The sequence below is a fragment of the Orycteropus afer genome, unplaced genomic scaffold (genome assembly GCF_000298275.1).
Source record: "Orycteropus afer afer isolate SDZICR_OR568_19922 unplaced genomic scaffold, OryAfe1.0 scaffold00065, whole genome shotgun sequence".
In the NCBI taxonomy this organism is placed as follows: Eukaryota; Metazoa; Chordata; class Mammalia; order Tubulidentata; family Orycteropodidae; genus Orycteropus; species Orycteropus afer.
The window spans coordinates 7,956,030-7,971,130 of NW_006921652.1; the positions used below are offsets into that span (position 1 = coordinate 7,956,030).

General features: G+C 38.0%; 1 protein-coding gene across 1 annotated transcript in view; it reads right to left on the bottom strand.

The window, feature by feature from the left end:
- Positions 1–14,844, bottom strand: part of GFPT1 (glutamine--fructose-6-phosphate transaminase 1) — an 87,210-nt gene extending 72,366 nt beyond the window's left edge. The window contains exon 1 of the mRNA XM_007940086.2: positions 14,766–14,844. Coding sequence (XP_007938277.2) covers positions 14,766–14,844 — 79 coding nt within the window. The remainder of the gene's footprint in view (positions 1–14,765) is intronic.
- Positions 14,845–15,101: the final 257 nt, after the last annotated feature.

Sequence of the window (15,101 nt, forward strand, 5' to 3'; positions counted from 1 at the left end):
AATGGTTTCAGTCTCTCTCCATTGAGGGTAATGTTGGCTGTTGGTTTTGCATAAATGCCCTTTATTATGTTGAGGAATGTCCCTTCTATTCCTAGTTCGCTGCGAGTTTTGATCAGAAATGGGTGTTGGATTTGGGTTATTATCTTTTTAATAATAACCATTTGCTTAGTGTATGTGCTGCCGAAATGAGCACATAAAAACCATTTTTAATAACCATTTGATTCACGAGATACTAGCAAAACAGTCAGATATTTCCTCCCTCTGATATCTGAGAACATTTACAGTCTTCACCAGCTTGATGTTCTAAGATGTCTGGGGATTCTTCTCTGATTGTTTTAGATCCACTGCTGATGAAGTTGATACCTTTACTTTTTAATACTGTTATTAGTAACTCTATTTCTCTTCTGGGCCTCATTTCTTTGGTAAAATGTTTTACTGTGATTTTGTTATGTGTGCAACTGTATTTACCAAATTAAAACTGTAAACCTAGTGAAGGATCCTATTATTTTTAGAGTATATTGCTAAGAATTAATAAAAGCACTATCAGGCCACATTAGGTGGATATTTACAGAAAAGGAGAAAAATGTGGACAGATTTGAATTCTTAAAAAGTCCAGATTTACTGGACCAGTTGAGATTAGAGGACTCCCCAAGACTATCATCCTAAGATAAACTTTAAACCTTCCCTAAAAGAAGACATAGGGCCATAGAATCTATTCCAACTCACAGTGAACCAGTAGGACACCGTAGAACTAACTGCCCCTTGTGTTTCCAAGGCTGTTATCTTTACTGAAGCAGACACCACAACTTTCTCTGTGAAGCAGTTGGTGGGTCTGAATCACAAACCTTTTGGTTAGCAGCCGAGTGCTTCATCACTGTGCCACTGGGACTCCTTACTCTAAATCTTATATCAAAGTTATCCTTTGAGGTCACCTGTTAGTAATAGCAGACTGAACCATAAAATAAAGATATCAGTCGTGAGTTATGAGATTCTTAAAAAAAATCAACTACAGGAGACCAAATGGTCAAAAATTTCTCTAAAGCAAAGATGGGGATGTAAGTGGGAAGGGAAATTAGAGTACTGGAAATGGTACACCCAGAAAGGAATGAATGAGAATAATGCAAAATGTAAATTGTAACACTGAAAACTTCGTCAGAAATTGCTAAATGGGAACCTAATCTGATGTGTAAACTCTTGTCTTAACCACAGTATTAAAAAAAAAAAAAAGAATAAAACAAAAGTAACACAAAAAACATAATTTCCACAAAATCCTAATAGTATCTGGCAAATGTATAGAAACCATTTACTAGTGTTACTAGGTGCAAAAGGGAGGGGGGGAAGGAGGGTTTATTGCTTAAGGAGTACTGAGTTTAAGTTTACTGTAAAGGAAAAATCATGTTGATTAAGGGTAGGGTTGCACCTACCCTTAACTGGGTTTCCAAGGCAGTAAATCTTTAGGGAAGTATATTGCCCAGTCTTTCTTCCGTAGAGGGGCTGGTGGGTTTGAACCACTAACATTCAGGTTAGCAGTCAGATGCCTTAGCACTGTGCGACCAGAGCTCCTTAATTAAAATAATTGCTATCAATTAGTTATACACTTATAAAAAGCTGAGTTTTGCTTACAGACAACCAAATACCTCATGAGATTTGGTTCCTTGGTTTGGAGGTTTAAGGTCATGGTTTCATCCCAGGTAACTGGCCTAGTATCTCCTTTAGTGTTCTACCTCCTAGTTCACTGCATAATGCCTTAGGTCTTAAAAACTTGCAAATGGCCATTCAAGGTACAACTGGTCTCTATTCCCCTGGAGCATCAGAGGAAGAAGGAGAGTGAAGAACAGAAAGAATATGGAATGTGTGGCTACATGCCTCCATGAACAACTGCCACCTTTGCCACGAGACAAGAGAACCAGAGTCCATTACTGCATGTTTTGATCAAGAATCTTTGACCAAAACGGGGATGCAGAAGAGAATTTCAAGTTCTTAATGTAATCCAGATTTTCTGGACCCATGGAGGCTAGATGAGTCCCTAAACTACTGCCCTGACATAATCTTTAAACCTTAAACCAAAAATATCCCCTGAAGTCTTCTTTACACTAAACAAGTCTACCTTAACTAGTAAAAAAAATGCCTGCCTTGAACATTATGCTCTTTTAAGAACTATCTATATGGGGTCAAATTGACAACAGCAACAAGATTAGACAGGGTGAACCTTAGGAGGCAGTAAGCTTATGTATAATGGTGGGGCAGCAACTCAGAAAATGAGGGTGAGAATGGCTATACAACCTGAAGCACTTATGAACACCTTGTTTAACAACATATCAGAGAAGACTTGGATGACAGACTTGGCTAACTCAGTTAAATGTAACCTAGTTGCAAGTAAAGACTTTCACACCTTACTGAAATCAAAAGTGAACATAATTTTAACTCATTAATTAAATTATTAAAGTTCCTATTCTTGGTTGAATTTATGTCCTTATGAATAATTTTATTTTTACATTTTTTTATTACATATAGAAATTGTTAAATCAGTGCATGTTCTATGTATATTCTCAAAAATAACAAAAATAAATTGTTTAAAAAACTCATAATAGTCTTATTGCACCTAAGAAGATACTACTACTAAAAGATCATCCAGGACAATGTCCTTATTTAACTTTTCCCTATTATCCTCCAACCTGCCTTTTACAACTAGTTTCTTCATTTCAGGCTGTAATCAAGGATCACTGTTGTTGTTGTTGTTAGGTGCTGTCAAGTTGTTTCCTACTCATAGCTACCCTATGCACAGCAGAATGAAACACCGCCTGATTCCGCACCAGTTCCGTGATCCTTGCTATACTTGAGCCCATCGTCGCAGCCGTGTCAATCCATCTCATTGAAGGCCTTCCCCTCTTTCATCGACCCTCCACCTTACCAAGCATGACATCCTTCTCCAGGGAATGATCTCTTCTGACCACATGACCAAAGTAGGTGAGACGAAGTCTGGCCATTCTCACTTCCAAGGAGAATTTCGGCTGCACTTCCGCCAGGACAGATCTATTAGTTCCTTTAGCAATCCACGGTACTTTCAGCATTCTTCACCAGTACCACCACTCAAAAGCATCAATTCTTCTTTGGTCTTCCTTATTCACTGTCCAGATCTCACATGCATATGAGATGATTCAAAATATCATGGCTTGTGTCAGGCACACCTTAGTCCTCAAGAAGACATCCTTGCTCCTCAGCACTTGAAAGAGTTCCTCTGCAGCCGACTTGCCCAGTGCTATACGTCATCTAATGTCCTGATTGCTGCTTCCACTGGCGTCGATTGTAGAACCAAGCAATGTGAATTCTCTGACAACCTCAATCTTTTCTCCATTTATCATGATGCTGTTTATTGGTCCAGTTGTGAGGATTTTTGTTTTTTTTATATTAAGATGTAATCCATACTGCAGACTGTATTCTTCAATCTTCATCAGTAAGTGCCCCAAGTCATCCTCACTTTCAGCAAAGTTGTGTTGTCAGCATATCGCAGGTAAATGATTCTTCCTCCAATCCTGATGCCACATTTTTCTTCATATAGTCCATCTTCTTGAATTATTTGCTCAGCATATAAATTGAATAAGTATGGGGAAAGGATACTACCCGGATGCACTCCCTTCTTGATTTTAAACCATGCACTGTCCCCTTGTTCTGTTCGAACAACAGCCTCCTGGTCAAGGTAAAAATTCCTCATGAGTATAATCAAGTGCTCGGGAATTCCCATTCTTCTCAATGTTATCCATAATTTGTCATAATCTACACAATCAAATGCCTTTGCATAGTCAATAAAACACAAGTAAACATCTTTCTGGTATGCTGTGCCTTGAGCCAACATCCATCTGACAGCAGCTATGATATCCCTTGTTCCACATCCTCTTCTGAATCCAGCTTGCACCTCTGGGAGTTCTGTCAATATACTGCTGCAAACGTTTTTGAATTATCTTCAGTAAGATCTTACCTGCATGTGACATTAATGATATTGTTCAATAATTTCCACATTCTGGGGATCACCTTTCTTTGGAATGGGTGCAAATATGGATCTCTTCCAGTCAGTTGGCCAGGTAGCTGTCTTCCAAATCTCTTGGCATAACCAAGTGAGTGCCTCCAGTGGGGCATCTGTTTGTTGAAATATCTCAGTGGGTATCCCATCAATTCCTGGGAGCCTTGTTCTTAGCCAATTCCTTCATTACAACTTTGACTTCCTCCTTTAATACCACTGGTTCTAGATCATATGCCACCTCCTGAAATGTATGAACATCGACCAGTTCTTTTTGGTACAATGACTCTGTGTATTGTTTCCATCTTTTTTTTTTTTTTTTTATGTTTTCTGCATCACTCAATATTTTGCCATAGAATCTTTCAATACTGCAACTTGAGGCTTAATTTTTTTCCTCAGTTCTTTCAGCTTGAGAAATGCCAAGCATGTTCCTCCCTTTTGGTTTTCTAACTCAAAGTCTTTGCACATTTTATTATAGTGATTGGCTTTGTCTTCTCGAGCTGCTCTTTGAAATCTTCAGTTCAGCTCTTTATATTGTCATTTCTTCCACTTGCTTTAGCTACTCTCCACTCAAGGGCAAGTTTCAGAGTTTCTTCTGTCATCTACTTTGGTCTTCTCTTCTTTTCTCATCTTTTTAGTGACCTCTTGCTTTCTTCATGCATGATGTTCCTGATGTCATTCCAAAATTCTTCTGGTTTTTGGTCATTGGTGTTCAATGCATCAAATCTAGTCTTTAGATGGTCTCTAAATTCAGGAGGATCACTGTTACATTGTGAAATCTCTTTGAATCTAGAATGATCTCCCCTAGTGCCCTATTCCCCCAAGATTCTCATCTTCTAGCCATGTCCTAATTGTATCCCCATGGTGTGATCTAATCAGTTCCTCTATCCTTTGTATCTCCTATAAACTGGAAGATAAAGCTAATGGCTTGATTGAGTTAAGGTTAAAAATCTAGGGCAAGAATCATTCACAGGAATGTATTTTATGTATACATGTGTTTTATATTGTCTGGTGGTCCCTTATTATTGATTCATCAACAGTGACAGATCACTGAGCCTATGATATTCTAAAAGTATCTTCAAAATACTTTCTAGAGCTTTAGAAATTGACTGCACTGAATCTATGACATCCATATTTTCTTTTTTTGTAGTTTAAATAGTAAATGTGCATTTCTCAATTATGGCATCTTAGATTCAATGAAATACCATATACCTACTTTCAATTCAGAACTTATCTTTTCTTTGAAAGAAAAAATACTTCTATTATACACACATCAGTAATTATTAGTGCAATTATTGGTATTCTTTGGGAGCTCTGGTGGCGCAGTGACTAAGGCATTTGACTGCTAACTAGAAGGCTGGCAGTTCAAACCTACCAGCCACTCCTTGGAAGGAAGGTTGGGTAATCTACTTCCATAGTGATATCGCCTCAGAAACCCAAGGAGAGGTCACTATGAGTCGGGTGCAACTCGAGAGCAACGAGTTTGATTTTGGTTTTGGTATCGAACAAAGAAAAGGAGCACAATAATTGAGGAAGTAGAAATAGGAGTGACATTTTCCTGACACAAAGGAGCATGAACTAAAGGAATTGAAAAGGATGATAAAGAAGCAAGAGGCAGGACACAAAAAGATATATGCACACTCAGGTTCATAGCAGCACTATTCACAATAGCAAAGAGATGGAAAAAATCTAAGGGCCCAGCAACCAAGGAATGGATAAACAAACCGTAGTACATACACACAATGGAATACTATGCAACCCTAAAGAATAATGTAGAATCTGCAAAACACAACATAACGTGGACGAACTTGGAGGGCATTATACTGAGTAAAATAAGTCAATCACAGAAAGACAAATACTCTATTAGTCCACTATTGTAAAAAGTCAAGGAAAGGTTTACACATGGAAGGAAACTTTCTTTGTTGGTTACCAGGGATGGGAGGGAAAATTTCTAGATAGGTTGGGGGGAATAAAGACTACACATACACACACACACACACACACATGCCAAAGATCATTAGTTCATTAGTGGTTACTAGGAATAGGAGAGAGGGAAAAAAGGGGAGCTTTTATTTGGGGGGCACTGAGTTTATGCTAATGGTGGGAGCATATTTTAGAAAAGGATAGTAATTATGATGGCACAACATGAAAAATGTCATCAATGTCCCTGAGCTGTAAATGTGGAGGTTGTTATTATTATTGTTATGTTGGCTAATGTCTTGTTGTGTATGTTTTTACCACAATAAAAGTTTAAAAAAAAAGATGAGACACTGAGAAATATGTAGAAAAATTTTCTAACATCAACATAACAGAGCTAGGACAAGGAAGATAGACCATTAGTCTAAGTTCTGCCAGGATAGAAAAAGAGGAGACAAAAGGAGATAGAGTCTGTAAATTTTACAGAGCAGCCTCATGACAGCACTACTGACCCAGGACAGTCCACCAGCAGGGACACAGCTGGGATAAGGGGTTGGGTGGAGTGGTGTGTTGTTGTTGTTAGACACTGTTGAGTAGGCTCTGACTCATACTGACCCTATGAACAACAGAACAAAACACTGCATGGTCCTGTACCAGTCCCACAATTCTTCCTATGTTTGAGCCCATCATTACAGCCACTGTGTCAATTCACCTCACTGAGGGTCTTCCTTTCTATGCTGACCATCTACTTTACCAAGCATTATATCCTTTCCCAGTGAATGGTCCCTCTGACAACATGACCAAAGTAAGTGAGACATTCTGACTTCCAAGAAGCATTCCCACTGCACTTCTCCCAGGACAGACTTGTTTTTTGTTCTGGCAGTCCATGGTATTTTCAGTATTCTTCGCCAACACAATTCAAAGCAATCGACTTTTTTTCAGTGTTCCGTATTCATTGTCCAGCTTTCACATGCATTATGAGGCAACTGAAAATACCATCACTTGGGTCAGGTGCACCTTAGTCTTCAAAGTGGTATCTTTGCCTCATAACACTTTATAGAGGTCTTTTGCAGCACATATGTCTGATTTCCTGACTGCTGCTTCTACGGGTTTTGGCCATGGATCAAAGTAAAATGGAATCCCTGACAACTTCAATCTCTTCTCCACTTATGATGATGTTGATTATTGGTCCTGTTGTGAAGATTTCTGTTTTCTTTATGTTGAAGTGTCATCCACACTGAAGTGTAGTCTTTAATCTTCATCAGTAAGTTCTTTAAGTTGTCTTCACTTTGAGCAAGCAAGGCTGTGTGATCTACATACTGTAGGCTGTTAATGAGTCTTCCTCCAATCCTGACACCATGTTTTTCTTCATATAGTCCAGCTTCTCGGATTTGCTCAGCATACAGATTGAATAAGTATAGTGAAAGGATACAACCCTGATGTACACCTTCCTGATTTTAAACCATGCAGTATCCTCTTGTTCTGTTCCAACAACAGCCTCTTGGTCTACGTACAGCTTCCTCATAAGCACAATTAAGTATTCAGGAATTCCCATTCTTCTCAATATTGTCCATCATTTATTATGATCCACATAGTTTAATATCTTGGCTTAGTCAATAAAACACTGATAGACATCTGTCTTGTATTCTTTGCTTTCAGCTAAGACTCATCTGACATCAGCAACGAAATCCCTCATTCCACATCCTCTTCTGAATACAGCTTGTATTTCTGGAAGTTCCCCATTAATATACTGTTGTAACCATTTCTGCACAATCTTCAGCAAGATCTCTCCTTGCATGTGATATCAATGATACTGTTCAATAATTTCCATATTCTGCTGGATCACCTTTCTTTGGAATGGGTACAAATACAATCTCTTTCAGTCAGTTGGCCAGGTAGCTTATCTTCCAAATTTCCTCACAGTAAACACCTCCAGAGCTGCATTTGTTTGTTGAAATATCTCAATGAGTATTTGGTCAATTCCTGGAGCCTTGTTTTTCACCAATTCCTTCAGTGCAGCTTGGATTTCAGTATCATTGGTTCTTGATCATATGCTATCTCCTGAAATAGTTGGCAGCAACCAATTCTTTTCTATACAGTCACTGTATATTTCTTCCATCTTCTTTTGATGCTTCATTTGATGTTTTGTCCATAGAATTCTTCAATATTGCAACTCCAGGCCTGAATTTTTTCTTTCCATTCTTTCAAGTTAAGAAATGTCAAGCATGTTCTTCCCTTTTGGTTTTATAATTCCATGTCTTTGCACATTTCATCACAATACTTTGTCTTTTTTAGCTGCCATTTGAAATCTTCTGTTCAGTTCTTTTCTTTCAGCATTACTTCCATTCACAGGAGCTCTGGTGGCGTAGTGCCTAAGGCATTTGACTGCCAACCAGAAGGCTGGTGGTTCAAACGCACCAGCCACTCCTCAGAAGGAATACTGGGCAATCTACTTCCGTATTGATACCACCTCAGAAACCCAAGGAGGGGTCACTGAGTTGGACCGACTCGACGGCAGTGAGAGTTTTTTAGTTCCATTCCCTTTAGCTACTCAATATTCAAAAGCAAGTTTCAGAGTCTCTTCTGACATCCATTTTGGTCTTTTCTTCCTTTCCTGTTTTTTTTTTTTTTTTTTAATGCTCTTTTGTTTTCTTCATGTATCATGTTCTTGATGTCATTCCACAACTCATTTGGTCTTCAGACACTGGTGTTCAATGTTTCAAATCTACTCTTCAGATGGTCTCTAAATTTAGGCAGGATATAATCAAGGTCATATTTTGGGTCTCATGGACTTAAGTTAATTTCTTCAGCTTCAACCTGAACTTACATAAGAGCAGTTGATGGTCTGTTCCACAGTCAGCTCTTGGCCTTGTTTTGACTGATGATACTGAGCTTTCCCATAGTCTCTTTCCACAGAGATAGTACATATGATTCCAGTGTATTCCCTCTGGTGAGGTCCACATGTATTGCACCTGTTTTTGTTGTTCAGAAAAGATATTTGCAATGAATAAGTAATTGGTCTTGCAAAATTCTATTGTGATCTCTGGCATCGTTTCTATCACTAAGGCCATATTTTCCAACTACCAATGATTCTTTTTGTTTCCATCTTTCACATTCCAATCACCAGTAATCGTCAATACACCTTGATTGCATATTTTGTCAATTTCAGATTGTAGAAGTAGATATAAATCTTCAATTTCCTTGTCTTTGGCTTTAATGGTTGGTATGTAAATTTGAATAATAATAGTATAACTCATCTTCCTTGAGGACATATGGATATTATCACTGACAGCACTGTACTTCAGGATAGATCTTGAAACATTTTTTTTGACGGTGAATGTAACACCATTCCTCTTCAATTTGTCATTCCCAGCATAGTACACCAACTGTCTGATTCAAAATGGCCAATATGAGTAGTCTATTTCAGCTCACTGATGCCAAGGATATCGATCTTTATCCATTCCATTTCATTTTTGACTACTTGCAATGTTCCTAGATTCATACTTTGTACATTATACATTCCAGTTATTAATGGATGTCTGCAGCTGTTTCTTTCCATGATGAGTTCTGCTTCATCAGCAAGTGAAGGTCCCAAAAGCTTTACTCCATCCACATCATTAAGGCTGACTCTACTTTGAGGATGCAGCTCTTCTCCAATTTTATGTTGACTGCCTTCCAACCTGATGGGTTCATCTTCCAGCAATGGATATCAGACAATGTCTCATGGCTCTTCATAAAGTTTTCCAATAATATATCAGACATTGTTTTGCTGCTATTCGTAAGATTTTCAGTGGCCAGTTTTTTCAGAAGTGGATGGCCCCATCATTCTTCCCAGTCTGGAAGCTCCACTGAAACTTGTCCACATAGGTGACATGCTGGTATCTGAAATACCCGTGGCATAGCCTCTAGCTTCCCAGCAACATGCAAGCCACAGTGTATGACAAATTGACAAGACGAGTGGAGTGGCTGGGAACATAAAATTGCAACAAATAACTAGCCAACCAGCCGTACAGGGCATGTTCACAAATAAAGCACTCAAAACTCAAAATGGTATTTGTGAGAGTTGAAATTTCTAGCATCAATTCTTATTTTCAGGTCTTACACTTGTCTTATCAAATCTCCTAATAAAAAAAAAAAAAAAAAAAAAAAGTTCTGCTTAATAGAACTACCAAATCCTAAAATTAAGTCTTTGCCACTCTTTGGTAATTGCTCCAACACCTCATATAGTAGTTATATACAGCTTAGGAGATTTTGTCCTGTCAAATCAGCATACACTTCCAAAGTGTAAGTTTTCTTATTAATGGAATGTACCTGGAATAAAATATCTAACTGAAGCAGACGTTTGCATCTATGGGCTCAGAAAATGGTAAATTAAATTCAATGACATAAAAGCACTTTTGAGCACTCTGCTTAACAAAATATCAGAAAAGACCTAGATGACAGACTTGACTCATTGGGTTAAAAGCAACCTAGTTTCAAGTAAAAACTGTTGTGATGGTTAAGGTTATATGTCAACTGAACTAGGCCATGATTCTCAGTATTTGGGCAGATATTATGTAATTATCCTCCATTCTGTGATCAGATGTGAAGAGCCAATCCATTAAAAGGAAAGTGCCCTTGGAGGTGTGGTCTGCATCCAATATATATGGACATTCTGGCAAAGCTTGTCTTCTCTTGATCTTGCAACCAATTCATCATCTTCTGACCTCCAGTTCTTGGGATATGAGCCAGCAGCCTGCCGTCTGACCTGCTAATTTTGGGTTTCATCAGCTCCTGTAACCCCATGAGCCAGGAAAAGATTCCAGCCTAATGCATGATACATGAATTTGGGACTTGCCAGCCTCCAAAACTGCATGAGCCATTTACTTGAAACAAATCTCTCTCTAGGTATATTATATACACATTTTACAGGTTTTGTTCCTCTACAGAATCCAGCCTAAGACAATTGTTAAACCTTACTGAAATCAAAACTGAATACAATTTAACCTAGTAATTGAATTATCAAAATTCCCATGGTTGGCTGAATTTATAATAAATAATTTTATTTTTACCTATTTTTTTCTATTTGGCAACTTCAATATTTTAAGGCCCTAGACACTGTAACATTTCAGATTCAGTCTCTAAATTTTATACCTACTAATCAAAATAAAGGAGCTCTGGTAGCACAGAAGTTAAAGCATTCTGCTGCTAACCAAAGGTCAGCAATTTGAACCCACCAGCCACTCCAGGAAAGAAAGACGAGGGAGTTTTTTCTGTAAAAATTTACAGCCCTGGAAACCCTATAGGACAGTTCTACTGCGTCCTATAGGGTCGCTATCAGTCAGAATTGACGCAATGGTAGTAGGTGGTAGTAGGAGCCAAAATGTATGTACAATACCAATTAACTTTAAATTTATAAATTTTCTTGTAACACAAGTTACAAATTAATTCACTCTCATCATTAGATTCAAACTACACAGATGCTACAGAATGAGTTGTGAAAAATCTTTCTACCTTCTCATACATAGCTCCACACAATTCCAGTTTCTTCTTCAGAGACAACCAATGTTAATCCCATATACATAATCCAAATCCTCCAATTATGAATTTTTCTACAGATAATGAATCTAGACATATATAATTTTAACTAACTCACTCACTGCTGTGGAGTCGGATCCGACTCATAGCAACCCCTTCTTGGGTTTCCAAGGTGGCATCACTACAGAAGTAGATTGCCCAACCTTCCTTTCCAAGGAGTGGCTGGTGGGTTTGAACTGCCAGCCTTCTGGTTAGCAGTCAAATGCCATAGGCACACCACAACCAGAGCTCCTTATATGGTTTTAGAGGGCTTAATTTTTTAACACATAAATGTGATGATACAATATATTTTGTTCTATACTTTTTTTCTCTTAATATTTTGGAAATCTTCCTATGCCAGTACACACATACATGCATTATTCTATTTAAGGACTATATATATCTCTTCTGCACATAAAAAAAACTTTCTGGAGCTCAAAGTACTGCTTAAACCTGAGCTCTCTAATTATACACTCTCACTGTCTACCTAGGTTATCAATCTTTCAATCAAATCTGTCTACCTATGTCATCATCTTTCCCAAGATAAAAACATGAACTTCATGCTCACAAACTTTCAAACCTTCCATTTCTCCCACTTCTGACCATTTACATTCATGCCACAATTTTCCATCATCCTGCCAAGTCAGCCTTTCTAGGCCTTTTTGTGCTCTTACTCCTGTGACACTGAGCACCTATACAACAAAGTCAAAGAGACATGCAGAAATCACTCATTCATTTCAGATCCATTTTCCTGTGTACCATCCCAACTGCTAAGCAACCCTATTAACTCACTGCTTGCCTAATATTTAAACTTCCTCCAGAATCTAGACTACTAGTCCAGTCTAATCTAGTCTAGCAGTTAGGCTACTCTCAAATCTCCATTTCTCTCATCCCAGCTTCTTTCTCATTTTTGGTAGATTATCACATTACAGAATTAAGTCTTTATCTTCAATTCACCCTACATACTTCACATCCTTGGGTATAAGCTCAAAAAAAGAGAAAAGCGTATTCACAAAATACTCTCTGGAGTCAGCCTCTTCTACTTGTAATTCTTCTGTGATTCCCAGCTTTGTAAATACAGACCCCTTTGTTAATATCAAAACATTTTGAGGATTGTAATAGTGAGTTACCTTCTCACTATTCAATAATGTACAACAATTTTTATTCAATTTACAGACAATGCTTAGAGTATAAAACAATCAAATGGACATCCTTTAATAAGTTCATGGCTTATAGGTCAGCAACTATAGCTCTAAAACTCAAATTTTCAACTCTCCCAGGAGACCTCAGTCCTACAACATTCTCTCATTTTTGGTATACTCACTTTCCTCCTCAACACAAACTCAGGCCCTCTGCCTTCAGATATACAAATTCTCTAGTGATTAATTTGTTGCTGTTATGTGCTGTCAAGTCGGACCCAACTCATAGCGACCCCTCCTTGGATTTCTGAGGCAGTATCACTACGCAAGTAGATTGCCCAACCTCCCTTCCAAGGAGTGGCTGGTGGGTTAACCAGCCTCCTGGTTAGCAGTCAAGTGCCTTAGGCACTACGCTACCAGAGCTCCCCTAATGATTAATAGTCAAATCCAATTACTTCTCCCTGCAATATGAAACATGAATGACCTTTTCTACTTTTGCAAACTCTGTTCTAGTCAATATACTGCCTTGGAACTCTTCTATGTCTATCTAACCACTCTTTTTTGGTCTCTTTTCCTAGCACTTCTATTTCTTATTTCAACCCCTCTACTGGTGGTTCTCAATCTGTTTTCACCTCCACTCACTGATGTGGAACATATGCTATCAGTGACATCACTCAAGGCACAGCAATTCTCTACCAGTGGGCACTATTCCTCAGCATAAAAGTCCTGCCTTATTATCTGGAGTATTCCTGGCCTAACTCAGATACTAAAGTTCAAGTGTATGAACTCCTCATCATTCCCCATGTGGGCTATAACATGGCAATGCACAGGGACTGTGCTATCATCTGTTCCATGCATATTCATCCTGTTGGCTCCAACCAGACAGCAAATTCCTTGTAGGCAATTCCCTTATTTTAGCTATCTCTCCAAAGGGCAGAGTGTGAAAGTACAGTGAGAGCTGGAACTTAAAGGGACTGCCGTGCTTTTCCAGGTCTCACAAGTTTTCCATCTTTGACAGGGCCAGTCTTACAATTTTTTCTATTGTTCTCTATTAGCGGAAAATAAATATTTGAGTTTTCCTTCTCTGACAGGGTACAACCTTATGTATGTTCTGGCTTTCAGAGGTTTTACTGTACTAGTTCCTTATTTATTCTTTGTAACCTGCCTGTTTCTTCAGCAGTAAAATTGGGTCTAACAATTCACACATTGTGGAATGGGATGTTGGTTATGTGAAAACTCCCAACATTTAATCTTCATCCTAAAAGCCTCTCTCAACTGAATCTTTTCTAAATCAGTTCTGATCTTTTCTTTTATAATACTTTTAACTCATTTTTCCTGGAAAAAGATGAAGAAAAAACCTGCAACCAGAATGCCAAGTACGTGGCTCAAAACACACCATGTCATTCAGGTACAATTACCAAATGAAGCACACTGGGGATTAATCAGGTTGAAAATTCACTACTTCACAGAAGCAAATTAAATGATGTATTTCATTAAATGACTAGAAACTAGACAAAAGTATAACTGATTCTAAAGTCAGCTCCATTACAATATTTTCAACAAGCTATTTATAGGTGTTTCTGCTTTTGTGTAGGTTTCTTTCACAATCTACTCTAAATTTAAACATGCTCCTCACTTTCTGATTAAATTAGCATAAATTTAAATACAAGAAAAATACACACTAATGAGTACACTCTATCATTGCTCAGTTTCTTACTGCAAAAGACTACATAGATTGTTTCCATTATTATAATCATTCCTCCCTTAAAAAAAAAAAAAAAAAATTGTCTTCCAGAGGGTAAGATCAGTGGTAAATTTCAATTAGAAAAGGTAAGAATGACAATGACCAAGTTAATACCAATTTCAGAACATATATCAAACGTGTAAGATATTAATCTGACAATTCCTTTCATTAATACTTTTAGGAAATAATAAAATAACTAACCCTCAAAATACAGAGTACAAGGGCCTAACTATATTTTTGAAATATTCTGAAAAAGATATTGGTCAAATGGAGATCAACATTTTTCATTGACAGTTTTTCAAATGCGTGCCCATGCAAGTAATAAAGAATGTATAATCTATGTCACAGTCATTTCCGGGACTTTTCCACCAGGGAAATCAGGTCTTAAGATCACGCCCATTCACCAAGTTATTGATTAGCACTGGTTTCTGTAGAGACGGGGTGGCAGTAACTAAGGTAATGTGTAATGCCATTGTCGTAGCTCTAGATATAACTGTTTTATCTTGAGCCAGCCACAGAGAAAGGAACTGAAAATAAATTTTTAAAAATTTAAGGTAATTCTAAAATGTACTATAAATTGAAGAGACCTCACGCTATGTTCCACAGGTGCCTCACTTCTGAAGGCTCCCCCCTGCACAGCCCATTTATCTCAGCCATGTCCACTTTTCCAGTACAGACATTTCTCTCCCCTCTAGGTTCCCTTCGCGCAAAGCCGTCCCAGTCTACCCCT